This window comes from Pelodiscus sinensis, chromosome Z, assembly GCF_052426305.1.
Source record: "Pelodiscus sinensis isolate ZL-2025 chromosome Z, ASM5242630v1, whole genome shotgun sequence".
Classification (NCBI taxonomy): domain Eukaryota; kingdom Metazoa; phylum Chordata; order Testudines; family Trionychidae; genus Pelodiscus; species Pelodiscus sinensis.
This window is the reverse complement of record NC_143085.1, coordinates 8312824-8337112: the sequence shown is the minus strand read 5'-3', so window position 1 is coordinate 8337112 and position 24289 is coordinate 8312824. Positions and strand designations below refer to the sequence as shown.

At 45.9% G+C, this 24289-nt stretch overlaps 1 protein-coding gene across 5 annotated transcripts in view; it reads right to left on the bottom strand.

The window, feature by feature from the left end:
* The window catches only part of TAOK3 (TAO kinase 3), a 162390-nt gene that overhangs the window by 58568 nt on the left and 79533 nt on the right, over positions 1–24289 (bottom strand). For 4 of the 5 annotated variants that reach the window (XM_075898155.2, XM_075898153.2, XM_075898154.2 and 1 more), the window contains 7 exons: positions 20021–20122; positions 15612–15657; positions 14546–14642; positions 7181–7294; positions 6040–6131; positions 1889–1982; positions 179–260 (listed from right to left, as the gene is read on the bottom strand). In XM_075898155.2, coding sequence (XP_075754270.1) covers positions 179–260; positions 1889–1982; positions 6040–6131; positions 7181–7294; positions 14546–14642; positions 15612–15657; positions 20021–20122 — 627 coding nt within the window. Of the gene's footprint in view, positions 1–178; positions 261–1888; positions 1983–6039; positions 6132–6430; positions 7295–14545; positions 14643–15611; positions 15658–20020; positions 20123–24289 lie in introns of those variants that run through there. The other variant, XM_075898157.2, reaches the window with a different exon arrangement.

Here is a 24289-nt window from a genome sequence, read left to right as displayed (position 1 = left end):
AGTACTTCTAACCTGGCAGAGCGTCTATCTATCTGGATATCTTACAAAATAGCTTACTCCACTCTGGCACTACATATTCTGCCAAGCGACATGCTCTCACCACCACCACCTTTGGGAACATAACTCCACCTCTGACCTCCCTTCCCCAAACTTCAGGAATAGAAACGTGAAAAGTTACCCGCAACAGGTCTGTTGAGGATGGCCTTTCCTGAGGTATTTTCTGCAAACAGTAATCCACAAATCCTCTAAAGGAGTCCGTCCTGCATGGAGAGAGAGATTTAAAGGCTGAGTAAATTCAGGATCCTAAGGCAAATGGGGACTTTCAAAATTTACCTGCATCAGTAAGAAAAAAAAAAAATCTGTATTTCTTTGTTAAGTTCTGGGATACGAGACAAGCTAGACTGTTGCCTAGGGTACCAGGTTATTGCTCTTGGCTCTCAATGCAGGGAGAGACGCATTATTGGAGCAGACATGGTTACACACAGAAAGGGGCAAATCACGTGGGTGTTGGACAGTGCAATGTTCTCTAATGAAGTTCAAGTCTTTTTACTCGAGTGAAGGTGAAGTTTGCACCAGCAAATGCAGCTCTATCATGGTGCACCTTTCCTTTTAATAACTTGATGCTGTAGTTCTCCATTTCATCCCATCATTACTGACAATATACTAGCAGTGACACTAATTCAGGAGAGCACCAAGCACATGTTTCATGTACCAGCACCTCAAATGGGGCTGGCATCTTGAGGGATTCCTTGATAGCCCCCTACTCAGAATACAAAAAAAGTCTCCTTGAGTGAGGCATCTGGTATCGGCCACTGTTGGCAGACAGGATACTGAGCTAAATGGACATTTGGTCTGACCCAGTGTGGACGTCCTTATGTTCTTCTGAATGCATAATTCTCTCTTCCCCCTGCCAATGACACTCAGACATTAATAGATTTCAACGGGAGTAATTTTTGTGTTCCATCTATACCCGGGGAGTCCAACCAGTTCTGCTACAGCAAACTAGACAGTCTCAACCAGCCAAACAGCTGCACTGTTCAAGCCAACTAGCCACACTCAACCAGCCAAAGAACCACATGTAGCTAGTGTGTTGGACACCACAAGTTTACACTGATTTCCTTAGGTTTATGGGATTATGGGAAAAGAATATTAGCTGAAGAGTTCCATTATGAAATAGCTGATATAACTATTTGAATGGCTGTTGTTAGGTTTCAGAGTTAATGCCTGCAGCTATAATGGGGCCAAATTCTGACCCCTCTATGAAATATTGTTTCAGGCCGTTTACAGATTGTGGCAACCATCATTGCCTTAGTTACACTCCACTTTTGAAAGGTTTCCTTCGCTACTATAAAAGCAAGATTTTTTTTTTCTAAATCAGTGTTTGGATTCTGGAACACGAGTTCGTGGCAAGGTAAGAAATCTGTAGCCATACAGCCCTGGATATTTGACAAAAGACCTAAAGTAGCTCCCAAGAAAAGTTAATGGACTCTACTAATCTGTGGCTTTCCTTCCTCCTAGTTTTTGCTGCAGTTATGCGAATAGCTTGTGCAGCCAGGCACCAGTCTCTAAATTTTGCTGATGCTGACTTAGGTTGCCTTAATACACACACTAACATTTTACTTCATATAGTGCCTACAGGAATGTAATTAGTACCTGCATACATCAAACTGCAGAGTAGTCAAAAAGACAGCAGATCAAAGCAAAGTCTAACTACTAGAGAATATCTGTGCAGTTGCAGACATTAAATTTGACAGCTGACAGTCAATCAATCACTATACAGGAACAAGTGCTTTCCCTGTCAAATATTTAACCACGTGATGGGTGCTGGAGAGGTGAAGAGTTTTTAGGAAAACAAAAACCAAAATAGAACTGAGAGTAGCATTCTTACCATTCATTTGACTGTAACGTAGGGGAGTCGTTCTGGGCTATGTGATATAAGGCACTCATTGCATTCATGTTGAAAAGGGGAGGCTTCCGTTCGGCTGGAAAGACAAGAGAGAGGAGCGATAAAGCAGCTGAAGGAAAGAGTGAAAGACAAGGAACTTCAAGCGAGGTGTAGCAACTAAATCAATAGCCCATTACTGTCGTCATGCCACATAAACCAATTATTTTAATCTCTTAGGTTAGGTGAGGACAGCCCTTTAGGGAAAACTCCTGGTCGTTTGAATGCTGGATGGTACAGTTCCCCCAAAAAACTAGTGCAAACCTGTAAAAAGGTGTCTGATAATTTTTTTCTTCTCGTGTTTATAGTAGCTGGCCAAACTCAGGAAGAAATCACTGGGATAAAAGTTATCTGTGCAAGTGAAATATGACTGCTATCTTCCTTGGAAAAGCTGGGAACTGGCTCCTAAAAATGCAGGATGCTTTAACCAACAGAGCATCTGAGGCTAAAAAGAATGAGAAACATTCCACATTGGTGTCCTTGTAAGTATAACCAATGGACTGAAGGAAGACAATTTGCCTGTCTATTTGCTTCTTTGCTAAATTTCTCCTCAGCTCCTCTTAGCCACAATGCACTTCTGAAAGGGTATTCACAACTACTATCCATCTGTGCTCTCTCCAGAATGGGGCATAATTGCCCATTAGTGGATTTTACAAAGAAACCAAAGCAGGAGGCCAGTTTTCACCCTGGCCCAAGGTCAGCCATGCCATGACTCAATGCAGCCAGGATTTTTAAGTTCATGCCAGGTCAGAGGAGAGCAGCTGCTCGTCTCTGACATGCCATGTGCATACAACTCAATTCCCTGCCTCCTCCCTCCCCGTCTCCCCCACTCACACATACTGAGCAATTAATTTTGTCTACGCGAGAAATTGGATCTGGGCCATCCCCAGAGCTAGACCCTGGTAGCAGAGTGAGAAAAATTGGTACTTTCCAAGAGGATTAGCAACAAGAAATACTTTGCAAAAAGGCTTTCAAATCTTTGAATGACAAATTCCCTGAAAGTTCAAATATTAATTAAGCCTCACTCTCTACGTGGAGTCTATTACAACACCCATTTTACAGTGTGTGTGTGTGGGGTGGGGGGAATCAAATCCACAAAGCAGGGCTTGGAAGAGAACTCAGGACAGTCCTTATTTCTAAAATACAAACTGCATCGAGATGAGGCAAGTTCTACCTGCTGAAATCAAGACCAGTGGTTAGCAGCTATCACACAGCAAGAGAGACATGTTGGAAACAGCATTTCTCCCCATTCCTTGTCCCCTTTCTAATCTCCAGGTTCTGCTGCCAGCTGAGTACTTGTGAGATGCTTTGTATCCCACTGTGTCCATTCAGCTGACAATACGGAACTGCTGACTGACTCTTACCCCAGGGCATCCCAGAGAGTGCTGTGCGAGGCAGCATCTCCAAGGGCCCATCACCATGAAGTGCCTCTCTCCCCTGCTCTAAATGAAAGCACATGGCGGCATCCTTCCCATGGAAATTCAAGGCTTACTTTCCTTTTTTAAGCTTAGTTTCTCTGCCTCTCAAAGCTGGTTCCCACTGTGGCATCTTATCCAGGTCCTATCGTTATCCATCAAGCCCTGCCCATGTGCTTGTCCAGGACACAAGAGAATATGGCCCCCGACAGTGCAGGACACAGACACAAAATACATGGCAGCAGTTTGGGAGTGGGATAAATAATCCTGTTTCAATGGATGTGTGTTTTTTTAAATGGCATCTGTGGATGAACATTGGCAAGAATTTGGTTTTAAAAAAGGGATTTATATAGAGCACCACTGAAGAAGGCACAATAAAGAATGGAGAGGGATATGCAGAGTGTGGCTTGGTTGTGGCTGGCACTAGGGGGTAGGCATGAGAAGAGAAGTAGGAAAAAATGAGAGCTATCAACTATGGTGCATCATTTCTTAGTTTTCTTTAGTGGAGGCACCCAGAGGCTGCTGAGCAAGGTTGCATAAAAGGTAAAGATGATGATAGCGATGTGTTTCCCAGTGCTTGTAAGGTACCCATTCCATAAGGGCTCCATGCAGGGACAGGTTCACAGTAGGGATGTTAAAATGCATGTCATTGGCTAACTGTATAACTGCTGAAAATTTCAGGGTTTTTTGGGGCAGCAGCCAGCTCCCTGAGAGCTAGTGCATAGCGGGAGGTGGCTTTTAAACTGCCTGCCACCCTGCACTGGCTGCCTCTGATTCAGAGGCAGCAGCACAGGGTGGCAGCCGGCTCCCTGGGAGTTACATGTAACCATTTGGGTAACCAATAAGTTCATGCTCATTGGTTACCCACTAAAATGACTACACTCTTACATCCCTAGTTCACTGTGTAGGATCAGCACCACAGCCATCTCCTGGCATCTCTAGAAGTGATCATTTTCTGATCATGTCTACACTGCAGCTAGGAGCAAGCTTCTTAGTCCAGGTAGACAGACTTGCACTAGTGGGGCTTATGCTAGCACACTAGAAATTGTATGCACATTGCAGGTCTAGCTGGGACTCAGGACAGCCACTCAAGTTCAGACTCAGGGGTTCTGGTTGCTGAGTCTGAGCTGCTGACTGAGCCACAGTGACCACACTGCTTAAAACCTACTAGCATAAATTAGGCTTGCTCCCAGCTGCAGTCTAGAAAATCCCTCATCAAGCCTGACTGTTGTAGCTTAGTAGACACTGTGCACAGGGAATCAGTTGGAGTATTTTTATGACAGAGGCTGAATTATCAATTGTGTGGGGGCTTGGCTAATCTGCTTGTTCAAGATTATCAGATTCATGGTCTTTCTTGTGCACAGCTTGAGGTTATTCTTTGTGGGCCTAGTGGAGTCATCCTAGGACACAAGATGGAGTCGTACAACGTAAGAAATGATGGCTGAGTAAGGACTTTAGAACTATTCATATAGCAACTCCAACAGTTTGACAGGGTTTAAAGGCATTTGTTTTTAAACCGGGAGTTACTGGAATTTATCACTGTTATGTTCCAATATGCCCCTGACCTGTAAAATGATTTAAAAAAGCAGGATGGAATCTTTATCGTTAGCTGTTGGCTATAGGCCAAATTCAGCTCTACTATCAGAGATAAGCCCCACTGATTTCACTGCAATTTTCACCTGCTTACACCAGCACTGAATTTGTTTCTGTATCAGGAATTTGCTACCAAAGCACTCAGCCCCCTGGATTGTACAGTACCTCTGCTTCAATGGAAATTAAGAGGAGTTGAGGGCATAGAGCATCTTGTGAAGATATTCAGCAACACATAGCATTGGGTTCAAAAGAACAATCTGCCAGGGTCACAAGCAGTTCTCCTATAGTGATTGCCACCAACTTACTGTGAACTTATCCATGTGTTTCTATTGGAAGTAGACCGTGAATCTAGGGTTGACTTAGCATTGTGCACTCCCCTGTCCCTAAGCCCTGATTGGCCTGGGGGTGGGGGAATGGCAGGATCTCTGCAGGCCAGATGAACCCACTTGGTGGGCCAGATCCAGCCTGCAGAACCTCTGACAATCATAACCCACTATCATCCAAGAGGACACTCCATTTCCAAACATTGCAGAAACAAAGACACCCACATCTGTATGTTGAAACTGGCTCAAGGAATGAAAAAGCTCTTTTTTCTGTTCCTATGGTAAGTGCCAATTTGTGGAACCAAATGTAGGTTTGGGATGGTTCCGTAAAGATGCTCCTGTTTGAAAACTGGGCCTGCAGAATCACATTTGTTGCCTGTTTGTTTGTGTTCCCTTTGAAGAACCTTTTATTCAGATGAATGTCAATATTACATAGCTACAGCAGCTTCTGTTCCAGCTATCGAGGATCTGCCAAAATCCAGCTTTGCCTAAAAATATTCAAAAAGGCTAACCAAATCCTTGCTGTGTTCAGAATTGTTATTCCCTGAATGACTAAACACAGTAGTGGTGATAAGTTAACTCTTGAACTACTGGAGAGAATGAAGCATTTTAAGTCAAGCATTTACCCACAGGGTTTTCTAAGTATGTCAGGTTCTTTTTTATTTAAGGGGAAGAAGAATCTTCCAGTCCCTTAAGACACTAAAATGAATTACAAATTCAGCACAATGGGTACTAGGCGATGGAGTAGAACAACCTATTTACTCACCTAACTCAATGCACGTGATCCCAAGAGACCAAACATCTACCTTCCCATCATACTGTCCTTCGTCCATAGCCAAGATCACTTCTGGGGCCATCCTACCAAGCACAGCACAAAATATGCAGGTTATTGGGGGAAAAAAAAAATAAACAGCACAGACCTTCTTAAAAAGACAGCTTCATTGTCTTCAGTAATGCAGTGGCCCCCGAATGTAAAGAATCAGCATGGAGCTGAGTAAAGCCATGCTGAAATAAAACAATGCTCGCCTGCATTAGCAGCTCCTCCAAAAGGCATTTTTAAGAAAGGAAAGAAAACAAGAGGCCAACCTGGATCGTCTTGCTGTTAGCGCAACATGCTGGCACATGGGAGACCCACACCAATCTCAAAGGCATTGTACCTGGAGTCAGCCAGCAGGGGCTGAAGTGTCCTAAAGGCGTCACTTTCAGTCTCCCCAGAGATGGTGGGTTTTTCCACTGGCACACCAGAAGCATTTTCCAGCAGACATGTGCAGCCTGTGAGTGCAGCTATGAAAGGAACAGGGGAATCTGGAACAAAGTGGGGAAATATGGCGGTCCAGAATAAAGGGAGGAGTGAAAAACGGGTCCCGGCTTGGGAAGGATTCAACCTCTTAACTTGTTACTTCAGGGAAGAAGCAGTCTTCCCCACCCCATATACTTGTTCAGAGGTTGGGGGTTAGGTGACCTCTGACATCAATGTCTTGAGTGTCTGCCATGAAGTAAATGGAGTATAAAGATATGCTGGGTCACTGGGTAGGGAACATCAATCAACTCAAATCAATGTCCAAAAGTTTCTTCACAACAGAGCTCAAAGTCATCTACCTGCCTTCCTGCTACACAGAACAATACAGCAATGGATATGTGCTTTGCCTCGGGCAAAGATTAATTTTTCAAGCTCTTGGCATTCTGTTCATTGAAACGTTGATGGTGGCCACTCGAACCGTGTGGCAAGGCCCACTTTTACTTCTGAGGACCCATGAGAAAAGTGGGCAGAAGAGCTGGATGTGGAAGTTTTAAAAGGCTGCTCAGTGAATGCTACTGGTTCACGGTTTTTAATACCACATATTGTTTGTGAAGCACCAGAAATGAGAGAGGCCCTATGAAGTCTAATGTGTTCCAGCTATACTTACCAGTAAGGTGTCCCCACAAAGGAGTTGGCAGGAGAGACTATAGACGCAGACCCAAAATCAGCTAGTTTCACCTGACCTGGTTCTGTTAGGAGAATGTTTCCAGCTTTAATGTCCCTTAGGAACAAAAGAGGAAAAGTGCAGTTTTGGTTACAAATAAATATGCAGTGACACTGTGGTCCATTAGCCTATCTGAAGAACAACACTGAAGCAGCAGCAAAGACTTAAAAGCCCCCAAAGAGCTGCTATTTACTCATTTATGATGAAAGTACATCAGAGCGAGCCAGGAATGGGCCCCACTGTGGTAGGCACTTTACAAACAGGGGGCAATAGAGACAACCTCTGCCCAAGTGAGCTCACAAACTCAACAGACAAGACAGACACAGGGTGGAGGTCAGGGTTTCACACACAAGCAGAGTGAACCATGTGAAGGCAGCAAGTGACATTTGTGTCATGTTTTGTTTTGATGATGAGGAAATAAACTATATTGCGAGGAACTCTCCAGGGGACAGCCCAGGAGGTAGGAGGGGCAGGCCTGGAGCAAAGCATTCGTAAAAGACTGGGAGGTAAAGAGGAAGAGGCATGAAGCAAAAGCCAATCAGCACAGGGCAGAGACAGTCAAGGCAAAAATGTCTCTGAATGCTCTGAGGCCCCTGCTTTGGCTGCTTCTGCAGTGAATCCTACAGGCTGGAAAGAGTGCTTTTCCAGGAACACTGAACTGCCAGGCACTACAAAGGAGAAAAGATTAATGGTGACCCTGTGGTTCAGTTACTGGCCTGAGAGTCAAAAGATCTGTGTTCAATACTCAACTTTGTAACCTTGTATGACCTCAGACAAGTCACATAAGCCACCCCATTCCTTAGTTTCCCCATCTGAGTGAGGATACTAGTACTTCTGCATCTCACAAGGATTCATCAAGGGCAGGATTAATTATAATTAGGGGCTGTGTAAGGGCTCCAATTACAGTTATGGTTATGATGAGACTATAAGTGGACAAACACAATGTACAGATATGAAATTATTTAGCAGATATAAAATGTGAGTATCTCAAGTGCCAGGAGCAAGGGGGTTAAATTGAAATGTTGCGAAAAGGTTAAAGCCACTCGTTCCATGACACTTAGATAAGTGCATACACAGACCTAGTGATAGGAACCTAAACATGCTTTGCCCACATTCTCAGGGCCCAGTGGACTTGTCTGTCTAGTCTGTGCTCTACTGGAAATGTTTCTTCTCCCACCTTCTCCTAACAAAGCTAGGAAGAACTGATAATAAAAAGATTGCTTTATGGGATCCAGCTTTTGTTATATGCTGCGGCTAAAAGACGCAGTAAAGTGATGTACTGTAAAAACAGAGACAGCGTTTGAATAATGAGAGGGGAAATAATACACGGGGGATGACTTTTGCAAAAGTAGGCTCTCAGTAGAAATGAAAGGCAAGTTAAAAATCCCGGCTGAATCAGGTTAACAACACTGTAGGACTTGTAATTTTTTTTTTAAAAAAAATCGCTAATGGCAATGTCAATACACTGCTTGAAATTAGGGATGTGAATGGTTAACCAGTTAATGGGTAAGCCTTGCCCTTACTGGGTAATGCTTACTGGTTTATTTGTTTATTTCAATATTTTTACCCCTCCTCTCTATTTAAAATATTGGAGGTGGCTAAAAAATTCTTTAAACATAATACAAATATATATAAACATTTAAAATACGAGACCCCAGAAAGTTACAGTGAATTGTCAGTCCATGTAGGCTGGAGCAGCTCCCCACCCGCCTGCGGTACAATGGGCCAGGCCCAACTGGATTAGCCCCTGCCTGCAGCAGGCCCAGCCTGGCCACAGTAGCTTACCACATGGGGGATGAGGGAGGGGCCTGCTGGCTATACCATGAGCAGGTCTCCCGCCCAGCCCCATTTAAGTGGTTAACCCAGGGGTTCTCAAACTTTGTAATACCGTGACCGCCTAAAATTCTAGATGAATGTGTGTGACCCTCCATCCTCATTGCTCCATGAGTAAAGGGGGAGTTGGGGAGTCGTTGGGGGCAGCGGGGAACCGGCTAGCAGGAAGCAGGGCTGGCGGGGCTTGGGTGCAGCGGGACTGGCTGGGGGAGATCGGGAGGAGGAGGGGAGAATTGGCCACTGGAAGCAGGGCTGGCGTGGGCAGCAGGTCTGGCTGGGAAAGATCAGGAGGAGATGTGGGGGAGAACCGGCCAGCTGGGAAGGGGTGGGGGGAGTGCAAATCGGCCAGCGGGAAGCAGGACTGAGCGGGGCACGTGCAGATCTCAGGGCGCTGCCCATCCCACGCACAGTCCCGGCGAAGCACGAGTGAGTTCAGCTGCAGCTCCACCACGCGCTTGCCCAGCGCTCAGGAGCACGTACAGGGCTTCCCCTCCTCCCCAAGGCATCACACGCAACCAGAGGCTCTCAGCACTGATTGCACCCTGCCCTCAGCCACAGCCCCACCCCTGCCAGGCTTCCATCGGGCGCCCAGCTGGAAAACCAGAAAATACCAGATATTGCACATGTCCGCTATTTTCTCAATTTTTTTACCCAACAGAGGGCCCAAAAACTGGACTGTCCTGTGACCCCCCCCCCCCAAGTTGCTCGTGACCCCCTGGGGGTCGTGACCCACAGTTTGAGAAATGCTGGGTTAACTGGTTAAACATAACATTTAACCAGTTAATTGATTAAACAGGATTTTACATCCCTACTTGAAATACACAATTTTTTCCACTCTATGGCCTGCTATGTATGCCCCCTAACAGCATACACATTTACATAATGCAGCTCCTACAGACCTAAACATATTTAAAGTCTCAAAAGTTTCACCAGCATATTACTAGTGAAAAAAGGCATACTTTCTCATTTTTACCATACAATTATAAAATAAGTCAACTGGAATAAAATATCGTCCTTACAATGTATAGTATACACAGCAGTATAAACAATTCAATATCTGTATGAAATTGTAATTTGTACTGACTTCACAAATGATTTTTTGTAGCTCAGTAGTAATGCTAGGTAAATGTCTAGATGACCTAGTGTACCCCCAGAAGGTTTGTGTCCCCCCAGGGATATGTATACCCTTAGTTGAGAACCACTGTGCTAGAACACTGCCTCTCAAACCTAATACTATATGGTTAGGCTACTATAGGCCACTGATATTTTCACACCAGGATCCTAATTAGAGGATCACGCTGAAATGTCTGGGTGTGCTTGTTTGTGCAGAGAGTTTACTTCTATATGACACACCTACAGAGATGGCATTTCACACACCTGCCTTGTATTGTATGTGCAAAGACAGAACTCCAAAAAAGTGCAAAATAATGAAGAGGCATATCATTATCTCCAGTTCACTCTAATCAGAGACAAACTAACAGAAGCGTGAGTACCCCATGCGACAGCCCTATGTCACCAGAAAAAAGCCTTCACTGAGTAACAATATACTGTCCATATTATAAAATCTCAGAGGGGTAGCTCTGTTAGTTTGTAACTTTAAAAGCGAGTAGTCCTGTGGCATCTTGGAGACTAACAAAAATATATAGTGTCATGAGCTTTTGTGGGCAAAACCCACTTCTTCGGGTGAATTTTGCACTCCACTTCATCTAATGAAGTGGGTTTTATCCACAAAAGCTCATGATACTGTATATACTTTTGATATATACAAAATAAGATGCCACAGGATTACTTGCTGCCCATATTATAGTTATTCTTAGCAAAGCTAGGACATTGGATTCACTGGAGCAAGCATGCAACAGTACATGTACAGAACTCTTGGTTTGGGCACTTTACTCTGATAGTAGAAAAACCATAAACTATCTGCAATGTAAAGGAAAAACATTTCATCCTATTGCATTCCATGCAATTGTATTGGATGTCATGTTAGTGAACAGACGAGGACACACAATTAGGAAACTGCACTTCTTCAGTCTCACCACAGGGTGTCCTCCTTATGCTAGGTCATGGTCAGCATGCTTGCCTCTCTATGGGGCAGGAAAACAAATTACATACATTATTGCAGCAGTGTTGGTCTCAGGATACATAGGCTTACCAGGTAGCTTCAGAAAAAATACCGGACACACTTGACCGGGAGGGTGAGGGACCAGCCAGGAGGGGAGCAGGGCTGGCCAGGAGAAGGCGGGGAACTGGAAGCAGGGCTGGTGGTGGTGGTGGTGAAAATCGGGGGCAGCGGGGCTGTGAGGAGAGGGGAGGGGGTAGCTGGCAGGAAACAGGGTGGTCGGCGGGAGGGGGGGGTCGAGGGCAGTGGGGCTGGCCGGGGGAGATCCAGGGGGTGGTGGTGGGTGGGTGCTGCCAGTGGGAAGCAGGGCTGGTCGGGGGGAGTGTTGGGGCAGCGGGACTGGTTGGGGGAGACTGGAGGAGGGGACAGCCGGCAGGAAGCAGGGCTGGTTGGGGGGAGGGGGTCAGGTAGAGCAGGGCTGACCAGGGGAGATCAGGAAGAGGAGAACTGGCCAGTAGGAAGCAGGGCTGGCCAGGTAGGAGTCGGGAGGAACAGGGGAGAGAATTGGCTGGCGGGGAGAGGGACTGACCCGGGCACATGCAGATCCCAGAGCGCTGCCCGTCCCGCGCACTGTCCCGGCGAAGTGCGAGCGAGTCCGGCTATGGCTCCACAAGGCACTTGACCAGTGCTCAGGAGCACGGACAGGGCTTCTTCTTCTCCCCCAGGCGTCACTCCTACGTCAGACGCAACCAGAGGCTCCCAGCGCCGAGCGTGCCCCGCCGCCCAGCCACTCCCCCCCACCCCAGACAGGCTTCCATCGGGCGCCCATCCAGGAAACCAGAAAATATCGGACATTGCACGGGTCTGGTATTTTCTGAATTTTTTTTTTTTTACTGGACAGAGGTCTCAAAAACTGAACTGTCCAGTTGAATACTGGACACCTGGCAACCCTAAGGATACAGGAGAGACCAAGTAAGTAAAATCGTATTTTTATAGGACCAGCTTCTGTCACCAACTCAAGTTGGTCCAATAAAATAAGTTACAGGGACAGTTTGGTTTGATGGTCACTTGGCAATGTGATGTGTGTCACAAAAATCTTTTGTGGAAGAAATTTTGCATGGAGTCAGATGAAAGTCTATCAATGGAGACCTGCATTTTCCTCTGAGACAAGTTTTCCACTGATTGGATTACTTACTATTCATATTACTGTAATGTTTAGTAGCCCCAGTAACAGACATGGACCTCACAATGGGGTGTGTTATAGGAAAAGAAAAAAAAAAACAGAACACAAGCTGTCCTGTCCACAAAGACGTCTCTTGTCTTACACAGAAAGAAGAGGTGGATACAGACAGGCAAATACAAGGAAATAAGATGACAAGAACAAGGAAACAATAAGACAGTTGACTGCATCAAACCAATGCTCCTTTCTATGAGCAAACGAGGCTAATCATTGAGTATTTCTTTGTATTCCACAATTTCGGACACTAGCATCTAGCAGAGAACTAGAGAGCTCCTCTTGGCTCTCTCTGCTGTGGGACAAATATTCCTATCCACTTCCCATGCCCAGGAGCTGAGCATCCTTGTGGAGTATGTGAAAAGCCATGGCTCAGAGAATAACAATAGTTCTGCCCCTGCTGCAACAGAACAAATGGTTCCAATTAAGGCTGCACTAGTGCACCTTAATGTCCACAGTGCCCCTGAAGAAAACTCCTTATTGTAGCAGTCCCAGGATATGCCTTCACTTTGCCAAAGGTTAGTTTGCAAATGACACTCTAGGTCAGGCATGTCCAAAGTCCGGCCCGCGGGCCAACTGCGGCCCGTGTTCCGGTTTAATACGGCCCCCCAGGTAATTTGCCAATATCTATCTTTTATGGTCCCCAACGAATCCATATGTATTGAGATGAATACATTGTAAATCTCAGTTAATGTCAGTTGGTCTAAATCAGTTATAAATATATTTGGACACAACATGTATACTTGGTGTTATGTTCCTGTTCATATTTTTTGAACTTAAAAGTTGACAGACAACCTTTATTACCAATAATATGTAATGTACTTTACAATGTTCCTGACATTTATTTCAGCTTCCTGGATTTTTTTTTCATCTGGCCTTCAGATATGAAAGGCAGAGTGATTCAACACCTGTTTAGATTGGTCATCCATGTGACGAAATGAAAAGTATGCCGTTTGCAATAAACTTTGCATAAAATAATTAATTTGCATTTAATTTTAATGGTTCAAAGAATGTCAGGCAAAATGGTCGGCCCTCACGCTTGTTCACTTCATCAAACCTGGCCCTCTTTGAAAAAAGTTTGGGCACCCCTGCTCTAGGTTATTAACACAGGGAGGATTCAAGACCAATGACTGGTTTCAAACTGCCTCTGGAAATGGAGAATCGTCATTTTTGCTGTCTCATTATGCGCTAACCCAGATCACTCCATTTCATAACAATACCCTGACTGTGGAAACAAGGAGTTACCAAAAGAAGCCACACATGGGTGAAATCATGTTAAGTTGCTGACAAGACAAGGGAGTCGGAAATTAAAATGGTCACACAGTAGCAAATTTTACAACGTGCACCACCAATTTCCCAAATCAGCCTGTCTGGTAGCTGGCCTAAGAGCTTATGCCAGTTGCTTTAGAAGATTATGTCTTGTGTATACTGTCTGTTGGTGTGACGCTTTATCCTGGAGGAGTGGAGTTTCTTCCTGACCTATCAGCTGATTTCCTGAGGTATGAATTTTACCTGCTTGGATCGCAGCAAGGTCAATGTAACCATTACTAGTATTGGTCTCTTGTTTGTGTTCTTTTAAATCTGTCTTATGTTTCACTTTGCACACCTGTAAACTGTGAGTTATCTTTCCAGTATTTACTTTGTCATCACTGATTCACGTGACTGCTTCCTCCCTCACATGCAGCCCTGCTTGCCCGAAAGATTTGTTTGGTGACATTGAGGGGAAAGTGTATGGAAAACCAATAACACAGAAAAAGAAATCAGCCAGTTTCACTAAAGATTGCAGCATAAGAGCAGGCTCATTAACAAGGAGACAGCTTCTGTTTATAAACATACCCTGGCTTCAGCAGTGCTGGGAAAGGGCATACAGAAAGATGTTATCAGTGTATCAGGAAGTTTTGGTTAAATATTACCGTTTTAAAAAGTCTCGGGGTAGCGATATTAGCCTGTATTTGCAAAAACAACGAGGCGCCTTAAAGACTTACAAATTTATGTGGGCAAAAGCTTTCGAGGGGAAAATCGATTTCCAAAGTGATTTTTATTCACTCAGATGCCACCAGACTCCCCGTTGTTTTATAAAGGCTTCCCCAAAAGTAGCAGAGCAATTCTCAAAGGCTACTCATCAGTCCTCAGTGCAAAGCAAGGTAAGTGGAAACATGGTAGTACTGAACTGTATTCTTACCTATGAATCCTAGCATGAGAATGCAGGTAGGCCAGCCCCTGCAAGGCACCATGGGTAATGGCAGCAATCTCCACTTCCTGAAGTGGTTTCTTGTGAACTAAAAGGTTTAAACAAGAGAAGTTAAGTGTAGTTTGTTCCTCAATGAAGATTACACAGCACTGGGACTGGAAGAGTTAGTCACAGTCTTGGAACACAACAACTGACCTTTGCAGGCCATGATCAGGGTAATACCTATAGACTTTCCTATGTCAAAGAGAGAGCAGGAGGGCAGGATGAATAGCATATCAAGTAGAGATGCCTATGCCCATTCCACAGAGCCCTCACATAAGACCAGCCCATGCCTGTGACTGACCATATTGAGAAACACAGGGGCAGCCCATAAAGTATTACTCTTAACTAGACTGGGAATGGGTTTTCTACTTCTCTTTATAGGCACTGTGAAAGCCTTGGGGTTTGGTTTTACTTTGGAGGTCACATTAGCATTAGGGATGTAAAATCCCATTTAAAATGTTAAACAGTTAAATTAGATGTTTAACTGATTAAATAGCCCATTGCATCACACAATAGGTGTGGGCCCAGTGGGGCTGCAGCAGCCCCCTGCTGTGGGTGGGGATGCTCTGGCCATTCCAGAAGCCAATTAACCGGTGGGTAACCAGTCAACTGGATACCAGTTTACATCCCTAATTAGCATCGGGTACCACAAAACTATTGGCAATTATTACTTCTAACTGCAGGGCGAGAACAAAGCTTACCAGCGGCAGGTTTCCATTATTGCTGCACAGACGGTAGCACTTCCTGTTTACCTATCAAAGAAGATACAAGCCCCCTACACAAGGCTGTGCATAGTTATATTTTTCAGCTTACAACCGGTAAACATGCCAGTTATGAACAGCCCTGGCAAGTTCTCAGTACGGCCTTGGCTGGGACTTAAAGCACTAGCAAGGTTCACTGGAAGTACAGACAGCCTATGACATCTGTGAAATGCTTTCCTCAGCCAAGAGCACCTTCAAAAAGTAATATTCAGGACAAATATATGGTAGAAATCACTCTTCAAATCATAGCTTACCTTCTAGCAAATCAGAAGCCGATCCTAAGCAGTATTCCATCACCAGCTGCAACAGACAGAAATACACACAAGCATTAAGGAGGTAGAATACCCAACAAAGCTGGAACAGGAGACACTCATTTTGCCATGTCAGAGTGACAGACAATTAGGAGCTGCTGGGTTTCACATGGACTCAGCACTCCCAGGAATATGGAATCCTAGAGTTAAAGGATTTCCCTTAATTGATTGGCATTTCCTAATCTCAGCTCATAACCAGGATGTAACATAGAAAAAGACTTTTGTGAGGCTTAAAACAATTTACACAGGGCACCTCCTCCTGAAATTTCAGTATACAATGCCATCTGTAGAGCTTTTCAGGATCCCTGGCTTAATGTACCATCCTCGCTCAAGAAAAAATTATAATACCTTCTATCAAAGCTTGGGGCAGGCTTTTACACCTACTTCCATTCTCAGCTAATGGGAAGAAGCCCTAAAAAGGGCTGGGAAACTTTTTTTTTAGAAGGGAGGCCACTGATTCCCAGAAAAATCAGTCAGGGGCCACATATAAGTAAGAAACAAAATAACAAAATACCCCCGTCACTGATGTGGCCTCCAACTGAAGAGAAAGACACTCCCCATATTCCCCCGGCATACTAGAGCCTGGGGGAAGGGAAGGAGTGTAGTAGATTTTGTGTGCTCCAGACCCCGGTGGGGCAGCAGGTACGGTGGGAGGGACTGGCATACCAGATCGAGGTCCCCAATGCTAAGGGGAGCCCTGAGCCTCAAAGGCTGGATGCAGGCAAGCCAGCTCCTTCCTCAACCCACCACCTGGACAGTGAACCTGCCTTCCCTGGACCAGTCATGTCCATTAAGACAAGGTATCTCCAACATCACCTCTATTTCACTTCAGGGCCTGAGAAAAGAATGTGAACTAGTGGGCCAATGATAAAATTTGATAGGGAATTGATAGTCGCCTGGTGTTTGTGCTCTGCCCTGGCTTATTCTGAGTTGGCCAGAGCAGGGTGTGTGGCAAAAAATGCATATTTAATTCTGGGGAAAGGGGTGACTTGCACTGCTCAACAACTACGGAGAAGCAGTAATAAGCTCTCAAGGGAGCACTGTCCAGATCACTGCAGCTGAAAGCCTGCTGGCTAGTGTAAGGCCTCGGGGGGCCGGAGGGAGGGTGAGAGAAAAACTCAAAGGAATGAGGGGAGACTCTGTTCCAAAGCTTCTGCTGTTTTGTGGAATTTCTGAGCTCAGTCTCAAGTCACTGAACGGAGGGTGGTTCTTTGAGCGAGAAACGCAGCAAGGATGGATTCATGTTTAATGGAAGTCTTAAAACTTACTGCATGAATTGTAAAGTCTTTTCCCTGGGCTATGATCCATTTGTGCATTAACCTGCATTGATATTTTTTGGGTCTAATCAAGCTAAGATTAGAAACAAAAATCTGATTAATTTACTATGTCATAATTGGTAATTGAAGATTTTTTCTGTAGAATGCTTATTGCTCTGTTCTAGCACCATGTTGGCATATTAAATGATATTTCATAGCCCAATGCATTTACCTGCTGAAAGCACTTTAAATAAAGTAACGATGGCAGGAAGCCAGCTGCATATTTTCCTAACAAATATTAAAACAGAAGTTCATTTTTCTTCTCTCCCACATGATATTTAGGAAGACAGGCTGTAAATGCAGTCAGCAGGATTTCTGAACAAAACAGTGAGCCCTACTGTGTATTTTCCCAGCTGGAGCACATTTTAAATGTGTCCGCTTTATTCCTCCTCTTAGTGAAATGTGAAAATCACAAACCGCTTGAAGCATTCTTGCCTGGAATGCTGAAGGCCATAAACACAGTTGGCAATGTCCCCTTTGAGCTGAATATTCCCGCTTATTGTTCATTGGGCATTTCTCTGGCTCCCACATTTCCAATGTCTCCAACAGGCTGAAGGGGGTTAATATACCACCATTATTGGAATGGCCAAGGCATAATGCTTCGTGGCATCCTTTACTCAGAACACAATGCAGGCCTAAGAGCCAGCCAGGTGTGGATGTAGCTTTCCAATTTGATTAATACATGTTGACTTCACTAAATTGCTTAGGGGGCACCAGTCACCAGCAGAACTGTCCACTTCGGCACCAAACCCTTCATCCTGGCATGGTAAAGAGGGGAGGCCACAGGGAGGCAAAAGAACAGGCTCACCTCATGTTTACCCTGCAGTGGTGGCAGTTCTGTGTTGTGGGGCACACAATGACTTTCCTCTCTGGACTCCAGGCAGTGCCACAGAACCATTTAAGTTTCACCTGGCCACTCCTTCCTCCCCCATTATAACTACAGTAAGATCATGTGTGTGTTAGACTTTAGAAGGGTGGATCTAGGGACACATTATATGTAGCTATTAGGGCTGTCAACTGATGCGTGTTAATGCCTGCGATTAATGCAGGGAAGGATTAACACATTCATTTTTTTAATGTGTTAATCGCAGGTGTTAATGCTGCACTGCCCCTTTGAAGCACCACTTTGGTGCTTCAAAGGGGCAGTGCATTAGGAACCTGGGAATCAGCTGGAGTCCCCAGCTGACACTGGGTTCCATGCAGCGCTGCCCCTTTGAAGCATTGGTCTGATGCTTCGAAGGGACAGCACAATGTGCTCCGTGTTACACTGCTCCTTTGAAGCGCTGGAACGGAGCTTCAAAGGGGCAGCGCATAAGGAGCCAGAGGTCAGCTGGAGTCGTGCTGCCCTGTTCATGTGCTGGTCCAGAGCTTCAAAGGGCAGCGCATAAGGAGCCAGAGGTCAGCTGGAGTTGTGCTGCCCTGTTCATGTGCTGGTTTGGTGCTTCAAAGGGACAGCGCAGCATTAACACCTGTGATTAACACCTTAAAAAAGTTAATATTAATCCTTCCCTGTGTTAATCACAGGCATTAACGCACATCAACTGACAGCCCTAATATCTACATTTAGGACTCCAGCTGATCCCAGGCTCCTAATGCACTGCTCCTTTGAAGCGCTGGGCAGCCTTTCCAAATGGCAGCATTACACCCTGCCAGGGTCAACTGGGGACTCCAGCTGATCCCAGGCTCCTGTGGGTCTGCTCCTTGGGTACACTGGGGCGGTCTTTCCAAGGGGTCAGCTGGGGACTCCAACTCATCCTGGGCTTCTGCTGTGCTGCCCCTTTGAAACTCCAGGGCGGCCTTTCCAAGGGGCAGCTGCGCTGAGCGTAGGATCAGCTAAGGACTCCAGTTGAACCCGGGCTTCTGCAGTGCTGCACGTTTGAAACGTCGCCGCAGAGTTTCAAAGGGGAAGTGTGCATGATTAATTGCGATTAATTTTTTTATTCGCTTGATAGCCCTAGTAGATATGGATCTCAGCATCCACAGGTTTATGAAACCCAGAACACAGAAATGTCTCAGCCATCCCATTAGGACTAATAGATGCAGCTCATCTGGGTTGGTATCTGATCACCTTAGCTCATTATATAGCATGTACACATCACTCTCAAAGTTTGTTTTCATTCACTCTATTGATGCTGGCACACAGGGATTGGTTGAGACTTGGAGAAGTCTGTAGCTTATGGATTGCAAACAATCTGCATTTGGTAATAAAATTTGATTTTCAAACTGCATAAGCAAAAAAAAAAAAAAAATCTCCTAATGTAACTGGTGCTGCCGCTTCAATGATTGTCCCCTAGTCCAGATACTGGCAGGTCCATGACGGAACTTGAAATGTCTTGCTCTTACCAGTCTGCCTTGATGAAAATTAACAATTTATTCCCCCTGTTTTTCTCTTAGCCAGTTTTTGATCTATGACAAAGCTGCCTCTTGCCTCGTACTACTACATTTCTGTACTAGCTTCGTGTGAAAGTCCTTGTCAAAGACCATTTGAAAAGTTAAGTGAGTTACCTGGTTCTCCATCTTCTACTTTCTGGACATGTTAAAAGAGTCCTAATGAGGGAGAGGAATGATTTTCCTTTGCAGAGCAATGCCATTTGGATCCTCTCATATTATGCTCTTTTAGGTGTTATTTTTATTTTTTAGTAAGTTATAGTTGCAACTAATATCCCAACTACAGAGGTAAGAGTTATTGATCTGTAATTTACTGGATCACCCCTACTGACTTTTGTGAAGGTTTAGAGTAGATTCTACCACTATCAGCAGTCATTTATATGGAAGTTATTATAAAACTAGATGCCCTGGTCAATCTGTGTGCACAAAGTACTTTTATGCAGAAGTAGGGATCTGCCCCTATGTCCTTTTCCAGAATTTCCACTTCCCTTATAGTCACTTTGAGGATCCTTCAAGATGAAAGAAACTAGAAGGGATATTAAGTATTCAGTGTTGTGTGAACAGACCGGATTGTTTCATATATTCAGGCACCTTGGGGCAAGTTTCTTGCCCAGGAAGAGCTGTAAATAGCACATGGCTCTCACTCACCCAGGCAGTGTGCTCTTTCAAGTAACAGCCCTTGTACTCAATGGTGTTGGGGTGCTTCAGCTGCTGTAGGAACTTGACTTCCTTGATGATATCCTGCCATTTCTATTAAAAAAAAACAGGAAGAATTCATTCCTTACGTCAATCCCGCATCTCGCATTCCCCATTTCAATCTGTGGCTATTGGAACACAGTCAAGTACTGCAGATTTGAGAAGCGACTATGAGACAATTTTACCATCTGAGACAGTCAGGAGAATAACTCACCCCATTTTCTCTCCTTTTCCCCGCCTCCCAATTAACACCAGCCTCACTTCTGTTGCTACTATCTCATCTTTCCCTTTCTTGGTTTAAATTACTCGCTGGGAACACCAGCCAGTCATACAAGGAAAACTATGGGACTGTGATGGGGTGGACTAGGTGCTGAGGCCCCCTGCTGAAGCCTTGTGGTCCTGCCTCACCCTGTCCCAGAAAAGAACAATAGAGAGGTCCTCCGAACTGCTCAGAGTGGCTGTGTGGGAAGTAGCCAATCAGGGACTAACAGGTCAGTATAAGAAGAGCTGCAAGGCCTGACCAAGGGCAGTTCCTTGCTAGAGCTGGGGGAGAGCAGATGTTACTCTGGACTAGTTGCTGGGACTGCACTGGGACAAGGCCTTCAGGTAAGGGTGAAGAATGTGCTACAGCCATAAGGAAGTGACCTAGGGAATTACAGCAGCCACACAGTTATTTAAAGGGACACTGCAAAGATTTGCTATCTACAGGGTCTCTGGGTGGAGACCTGGAGAAGGGCAGTACCGAGTACCCCCCAACATCTCAGTCACTGGGGGAAATACCCTGGACAATAAAGCACCCTGATAGGGGGAGGGAGGAGGCTGAAGAGCAGGGCTGGGGCTGAGGTCAGAAAGGCCCTGACAGAAGGAAGACATTATCTTCAAGGAGGAAGCCCTGGGGCATCGCTCTGTGCCAGAGTGGGGACAAACTGAAAGACAATAGAAGGCACTGAGAGAGGCCCTGCTGTATGTTTTAATAGACTGTGTGTGATTTGGCCAGAGGGCTGAATCACTGAAGAGCCACCATAAACAGAGTGCAGGCACATGTACTCAGCCATGGATGCTTGCGAGAGGTGAATGCAACCTGTTACAGGAATTGCTACTAGCAAGTGGATGAAGGCTTTCCAAACTTCTTTGTGTACTCGGAGCTAGATGGGAGACAGCAATCTAGCTCTGTTAATCTTACACAGTCTTGTCTTACGACTTTATAAAGTTATTTAATTAAATTCATTTCTATAGTTCCTTTTGATACTTGAATGTGAGGAGGTTGACCCTGTGCAATCCTTGCTGAAAAACCTTACAGACTGAACTCTGGCTCTCCAGCTACTTTTCTGTGGGAGTTGGGGTTTTCATCATAGAATACAAAACAGTTCCCCAAAGGTGATGTCACTTCCAATCACCAACTTTTGAAATCACCCTAGCTCAAAAATAATGCCAGCTGTTAAGAGGTAAAATTGACCCATAATACATCTATGATTCAATATACAGGCAGTCCCCGGGTTACGTACAAGATAGGGACTATAGGTTTGTTCCTAAGTTGAATTTGTACATAACTCGGAACTGGCTCCAGATTCAGCCGCTGCTGCTGAAACTGACCAGAAGCTGACTACAGGAAGCCCAAGGCAGAGTTGCTCTGCCCCCAGCTTCCTGGAATCAGCCACTGATCAGTTTCAACAGCGGCTGAATCCAGAGCCTGGGACAGAACAGCTGGGGCGCTGCCGGGTAAGTCCCCCCAGGACCAACCCGGCAGCACCCCAGCTGCTCTACCCCAGGCGTCCACAACAAAAGCCTGGTCTGCTGGGAGGCGGGGGGGCGCGCACTAGCTGCGCCCCCCGCCACCAGCAGACCAGGGAGACCCGGAGCAAAGCCGCAGAGGCGGCGGGGTCCCGCGCCTCTGCGGCTTTGCTCCGGGTCGGGTGTCCCTGGTCCACTGGGGGGGTCCCCAACAGACCAGGGACACCCAGAGCAAAGCCGCAGAGGCGGCGGGGTCCTGCGCCTCTGCGGCTTTGCTCCTGTCTCCCTGCCGAGCAAAGCTGCACAGGCGGCGGACCCTGCTGCCCGTGCGGCTTTGCTCCTTTGCCTCCGGGGTGAGAAAAGCTGATCCGGGTCTCCCTGGTGTGCTGGGGGGGGGACTCCCCCCCAGCAGAGCAGGGAGACAGGAGCAAAGCCACAGAGGCGCGGGACCCCACCGCCTCTGCGGCTTTGCTCTGGGTGTCCCTGGTCTGTTGGGGGCCCCCCCCAGCTAGTGCGCGCCCCCCTCCCCCAGCAGACCAGGCTTTTGTTGTGGACGCCTGGGGTAGAGCAGCTGGGGTGCTGCCGGGTTGGTCCTGGGGGGACCTACCCGGCAGCACCCCAGCTGTTCTGTCCCAGGCTCCAGATTCAGCCGCTGTTGAAACTGATCAGTGGCTGATTCCAGGAAGCTCGGGGCAGAGCAACTCTGCCTCGGGCTTCCTGTAGTCAGCCCCTGGTCAGTTTCAGCAGCAGTGGAGACAGGAGTCGTCCCCCCCCTCCCAGCACAGCAGGGAGACAGGAGCAAAGCCGCAGAGGCAGTGGGGTCCGCCGCCTGTGCGGCTTTGCTCGGGTCTCCCTGCTGTGTTGGGGGGGACTCCGCCCCAGCACACCAGGGAGACCCGGAGCAGCTTTTCTCACCCCGGAGGACGCAGTGGCGGGACCGCTGCGCTCTGGGCGGTCCCGCCGCCCGCGAGCTCCGGGGTGAGAAAAGCCCCGTTCGTAAGTGCGGATCCGACATAAGTTGGATCCGCATAAGTTGGGAACTGCCTGTAATCAAAATGGTGAAGGGGGGTAAACAAACCACACAAGTATTCAGCAACTGGCCAATGACAGGTAGATTTATTCTATCCCTCCATGACTATCTTAGAGATAAACCAGTTCAAGGTTTATTTTATAACCTTATCTGCATATGTCAAAACCTTGAGTACAGTCACACCCTGAAGTAACTGTAGCAAAAGCTGATTATACTGTAGTAGTCAAGGTTCCTGTTGCACGAAGACAAGTAAGAAAAAATAATTAACTATGTTTTGTTCTTTTGGGGTATGTCTACACTTGCCCCCTAGTTCAAACGAGGGAGGCAAATGAAGCATACCGAAGTTGCTAATAAAGCGCAGGATTTAAATATCCCGCGCTTGATTAACATATTCACGGCTGGTCGCCATTTTAAAAAGCCGGCATCCCGAATTAACTCACCACGTGTAGACGCAGTAGTCCGATCCAAAACCCTTCCCTCGAATTAACTGTTACTTAAGTAACTTAAATAACAGTCTTACTTAAGTAACAGTTAATTCAAGGGAAGGGTTTTGGATCGGACTGCCGCATCTACATCCGGCGAGTTAATTCGGGCTGCCGGCTTTTTAAAATGGCGACCGGCCGCGAATATGCCAATCAAGCGCAGGATATTGAAATCCCACGCTTCATTAGCAACTTCGTAATGCTTCATTTGCCTCCCTCTTTCGATCTAGGGGGCAAGTGTAGACATACCCTTTGACTATTAAGGTCAACTTTAGGATTCCCACAGTATTTTGAGTGTTATTTTATCTGCATTAGACATTTCTCAAAAAGCACTGCTATACAATTATACGGTTATATAGTTTGCCTTTGAAGGGAAAAGTTCTCAGATTTATTATCAGACCAGTGCTTCCAAAGACAGTCAGCAGTAACTGAAATCTGACTTGAAGGCTAGCAGAATGAGAAGTCTGCACCGATTAGGCTTTAATTGGAGTATTGTGTCCAGTTCCGGACACCATATTTCAAAAAAGATGTGGAGAAATTGGAGAAGGTCCAGAGAAGAGCAACAAGAAAACTTGACCTATGAGGGAAGACTGAAAGAACTGGGCTTGTTTAATTTAGAAAAGAGAAGACAGAAAGGACATGATAGCTGTTTTCAAGTACAGTATCTGAAAGGTTGTTACAAGGAGGAGCAAAAAAAATTGTTCTCCGTGGCCTCTGAGGATAGGACAAGCAGCTTAAATTGCAGCAAGGGAGGTTTAGGATGGACACTAGGAAAAACTTCCTGTCAGGTTGGTTAAATACAGCAATAAATTGCCTAGGGAGGTTGTGGAATCTCTATCACTGGAGATATTTAAGAGCAGGTTGGACAGACACCTGTCAGGAATGATCTAGACAGTGTTTGGTCCTGCCATGAGAGCAGGGGACTGGACTTGATGATTTCTCAAGGTCCCTTCCAGTTCTAGTGTTACTTTTAAGAGA